The 4,204-nt window shown below is 60.0% G+C and overlaps 1 protein-coding gene across 1 annotated transcript in view; it reads right to left on the bottom strand.

Annotated features, from left to right (window-relative positions):
- The window catches only part of LOC123120412 (serine/arginine repetitive matrix protein 2), a 126,511-nt gene extending 124,762 nt beyond the window's left edge, over positions 1-1,749 (bottom strand). The window contains exons 1-3 of the mRNA XM_044540400.1: positions 1,633-1,749; positions 1,393-1,483; positions 806-975 (exon numbers count right to left, since the gene is read on the bottom strand). Coding sequence (XP_044396335.1) covers positions 806-975; positions 1,393-1,483; positions 1,633-1,749 — 378 coding nt within the window. The remainder of the gene's footprint in view (positions 1-805; positions 976-1,392; positions 1,484-1,632) is intronic.
- Positions 1,750-4,204: the final 2,455 nt, after the last annotated feature.

Raw genomic sequence — 4,204 nt, 5'->3', positions numbered from 1 at the left:
CGTGTGCGGGGCAAGGCGGGCGGCGGTATATATAGGAGGGGGAGGGGGTGCGGTGGCTTGGAGGAGGGGGCGGCCGGGGAGGCGTGCGGGTGCCAGACTCGGCGAGCGGCGGCGGCGTCGTGCTGGGGAAGGAGAGGGGCGCGGGGTGGGCCGGCGCTCGGCTGGGCTTCGGCCCGGTCGGGCGTCGCGCAGTTTTTTTTTAAATACGTTCCGCGACAAATAATTCATAGAAAAAAAATAAAAGTCCAAAAAATATAAAATAAATTTTCCCCGTCTAGTTAGAAAATCTAGAATAGGGTGAACATTTTTTTAACACAAAATAAATTTTTGAAAACATGCAATATTTTTAATGCAAATAAAATCCGAATAAAATCCAATAAATGATTTTAACACTTTTTCTCCAGTATTTCAATTGTTTTGGAGAAGTCATATTTTCTCCTCTCGTTTATTTAAAATGAAATATTTTTCCGGACAGAAAATAATTAAAACCAAAATCCTCGTTTTATAATTTGATGAAAAATCAAATATGAAAATTCGAGAAAATCCCCAACTCTCTCCGAGGGTCCTTGAGTTGCTTAGGATTTATCGAGGATTTGTCAAAATGCAATAAAATATGATATGCGATGATGATCTATGTATAACATACCAAATGGAAAATTTGGGATGTTACATCGTCGAACACCTCTCCCTTGATGAGCGCCCTGGAGCTGGACGCCCGTCGGAGGTGGACGAAGAGGTCGTCGGTCATCCTCAGATACCTGCCGGAGCCGGAGGCAGCAGAGGAGGAAGGCTGGCCATCGACCACCTCCTCCTTGGTGGCGGCCTTGCCGCCCCCTCCGGCAGGCCCCTTGGCGGCGTCTTCGGCAGCACCCTTGGCGGACTCCTCGGCAGTGACCTTCTCGGCCTCTGCCGCGGCATCCTTGGAGACGTCCTCAATGATGGCGTCTATGTCCTCCTGGTCCACCGATGGACGATCTGGACACCAAGAAGGGGATGAGACAAAGCCAAGACCAAGAATCAGCAAGAAAAGAAAAAGAGCAGGGACGAAAGGCGAGCGGCTTGCCAATGCCGGGCTGGGAAGCAGAGGTCCCCTCCCCGCCAACATTTGGGGCCGAGGCAAAGCCTCCGGCGCCCGAGTTCTCCTCCCCCTCCTTCATGTGCATGGGCTCGGTGCTTGGCGCCCTTGTCGGGGACGCCCCTCGGGGCGGCGTGGTTGATGGGAGCGGCGTGTTAGGGGTAGCCCTCTGTGGCTCCTCCTGCTGCTGTCCTCCTCCTGCGACTACGGCAAGGTCAGCACCAGGAGATCGTGCCCCCAACACATGTTGACAAGGGGTGAATGATGAACTTATGCTGGGGGCTATGCCGGGGGCTGCTGTCTGGGCTGCTCAGCACCACCAGTGGTGCCCTCGAAGTACCCGCCGAGTGCTGATCGCCCGCCGAGGCTTTGGCCCTCTTCACTCTCTGGGCCGGCGTCTCCGCATCCCTTCAAAGATGAAAACAAGTCAAGACAAGCGGTACAGATTGAGGAGACGGAGATGATAGAAAAGAGCAAGATACTTACTCGTCATCCACCTCCTCCTCTGTTGCCTTCCTCTTCCTCCTTGGGCTGAGGGATCCGAAGTCAAAGGTGACCTCCACGTCAACGTCTGCCGGAGGAGGGGAAGGAGGTGGCGTCTGAACGCGCTTTGCCAAGGAAGAAGCGGATGCCTTCTCCTTCGCCACCGCGGCCTTCACCACTTTCTTCGCCATTGCGGCCCTTGTCTGGCGTGTGGACATCTCCTGGGCCTGCCGCAGCTGCGCGGCCCTGCCGGGCCGGACCGGCTCGCCGGAGGTGGCCCACGCAGAACCCGTCCTCTCCCCGTGGCTGGAGGGTCGACGGCCACGGCCTCCTCCGACGACGACTCACCGACCACGTCTTCGACGAGAGGAGCCCCGGTGCCGGCGCTGCTGGCCTCCCCGGCGGCCTCCGCCCATTGGGCGAGCTCCTTCTCCTCCGCTTCCGCTGCGGCCTTGTCCTCCACGCCGCCGGCGCTGCCGGCCTCCTCGGCGAGCTTCGCCTCCGCCGCCCTAGCGGCCATGTAGTCCAGCTCCACCTGGGAGGTGTCCTGGACGAGCCGTGGCTCGGCGGTGACATACCCCTCGTGCAAGGTGTCAAAGAACTCCTGCACCTGAAGTTCTTCTGGCTCGACCCAGCTCGGGTCAAGGCCATGTGCATTGAAGTCCGGCATCATGGCGATGATGTCTGTCCGGTGAGAGTCGTTGCTTAGCGGCACCACTCCTACTGGCAACCTGAACAGGGGCCCCTTGGCGACCTTGCCGGCCTTCGCGGCGGCCCTCGCAGCCTTGCCGGACCGCTCGACCTCGCCATCGCGGTTCACGTCCAGCTGGAAGAGCCGTTGGCAGAGATGGGCGTGCCTCATCACCGTAACGTTGTGGTCGAGGCCGGGGCGGAGCCTCATGATGTTGGCGGCGTTCGTGAAAAGCCAGGCTGGCCTCCCCTTGTTGTGCAGAGGAGCGATTCGGCGGCGGATGAAATCCGTCCCGATCATTTCAAGGGTGAGCCCGGCCTCGGTAAGGCGAAGGATCCTGGTGGTGGCGACCGTGAGCTTCGCGTCGTCAGCATCAATGTCGCTCCAGTTGCCCCGGCGAACTGGCGGCGCGTCGCGGACCCGGCAAAAGTCCGGCGGGTCTTCTCTTCAATACAGCACCACCGGCCCCGCCATTCTTCCCACCTCTCCTTCATGGCGCCCTCCGGGTACGCCCGCTTGGCCCTTGGGATCGAGGCGACGCACCCAGAAACGGCGCCCCCCGGTTGGATCCGAGGCAAGAAGTAGTGGCGGAAGAGCGCCGTGTTGGGATGCACCCCGGCGAAGCCCTTGCAGAGGTGCACGAAAAGAGCCATGCACGCCACGGCATTTGGAGTAAAATCCAAAAGATGGAAGCCGTAGGTGTACATGACATCATTGAAGAAATCGGAGAAGGGGGGACAGAGCCCGCAGGAGAAGTAGTCGACAAAGAAAGGGTACCTATTTGGGGCGGCCTCGGCGCAGTTGGCGGGGATGACGCGCGTGGCTGGATGCCCCATCGTCTCTCCCCCCGTCTTCACCCCCCACAGGGGCTTGAAGTAATCCCGCAGTTCGATCGCGTCGACCGTCGAGGGGAAGTAGGCGAGCTGCATTCATCGCGCCGCCTGCTCACTCTCCGGTGGCTCCGTCGCCCCGGCATCTTTGGCCGTTCCCTTGCCCCTGGTGGATTTGGGAGCCATGGCGGCTGCGAGAAGCAGGGGGCGGAAGATGGCGAAGGCGCAGCGGCGACAAGCAAAGGCAAGAGCTCGAGAAGGAGAAAGAAAGGGGGTGGCGGCTCTGAGATTGGAGAAGATGCGGGGAGGGGGTAAAGTGAGCAGCGCGCTCGCTGTTATTCCTTTTTATGGGGAAGGCGCGGGCCGCCTCCTTTCCCATTAACTGCGATGTGACACATGCGTGCGGGAACCGCCCCACGCATGCCCCCCACGTCATGCACGACCCCCCACGTCACGCGTTCAACGCGGGTCGTGGGGAAGCACAGCAGACAGAAAATTACTGCGGTAGAATCCGACCCTCCTGCCCGCGCACCGTTTTGGGCCTGGCCCAACAACGTGTCGCGCTTATGTGTGGCCCAGGCCCGGGGGCTCCTGTCAGTGTACAAAAGTAGGGGCGCTCCTTTTGACCCCTTTACTTGTGCACGGATAGTCGGAGCCGCGCCCACGGCCACACTAAGCAGAGCAGGGGAGGGAAGACGGAGAGGAGCCAGAGGAACAAGATGGTCGGAAGCAACGCCAAGGCTAGAAACACAAGACAGCAAAGGGGCGAGGTGGAGACCCCCGGCAAGGCCCTTGCCGGGGCGGCCTCCGCGGCCCCGTCAAGAACCTTGCCGGGGCAACTAGCCCAAGCACTAACAGAGCGAGCCACCCTTGAGCCCATAGGTTCCAACCCAACCAACTACGATTGGACCAGGGCTCGGGAGGCACCTCTGTGGTGGCATGCAGATCTTTGTCAATACCATAGATAGATGAGATCAGATGAGGACCAGAAGACGGCGACCCTCGGCGGGATCCTTGCCGAGGAAAGCCACGAGACCCCCGGCAAGATCCTTGCCGGGGACGACTGCGCGCCACGGCAAGACACTTGTCGGGTCCCCGACAAGGCCCTTGCCGAGGACATCAGCG

The sequence above is a fragment of the Triticum aestivum genome, chromosome 5D (assembly GCF_018294505.1).
Source record: "Triticum aestivum cultivar Chinese Spring chromosome 5D, IWGSC CS RefSeq v2.1, whole genome shotgun sequence".
In the NCBI taxonomy this organism is placed as follows: Eukaryota; Viridiplantae; Streptophyta; class Magnoliopsida; order Poales; family Poaceae; genus Triticum; species Triticum aestivum.
Note: the sequence above shows the minus strand (reverse complement) of the source record. Positions and strands in the feature narration are given on the sequence as shown.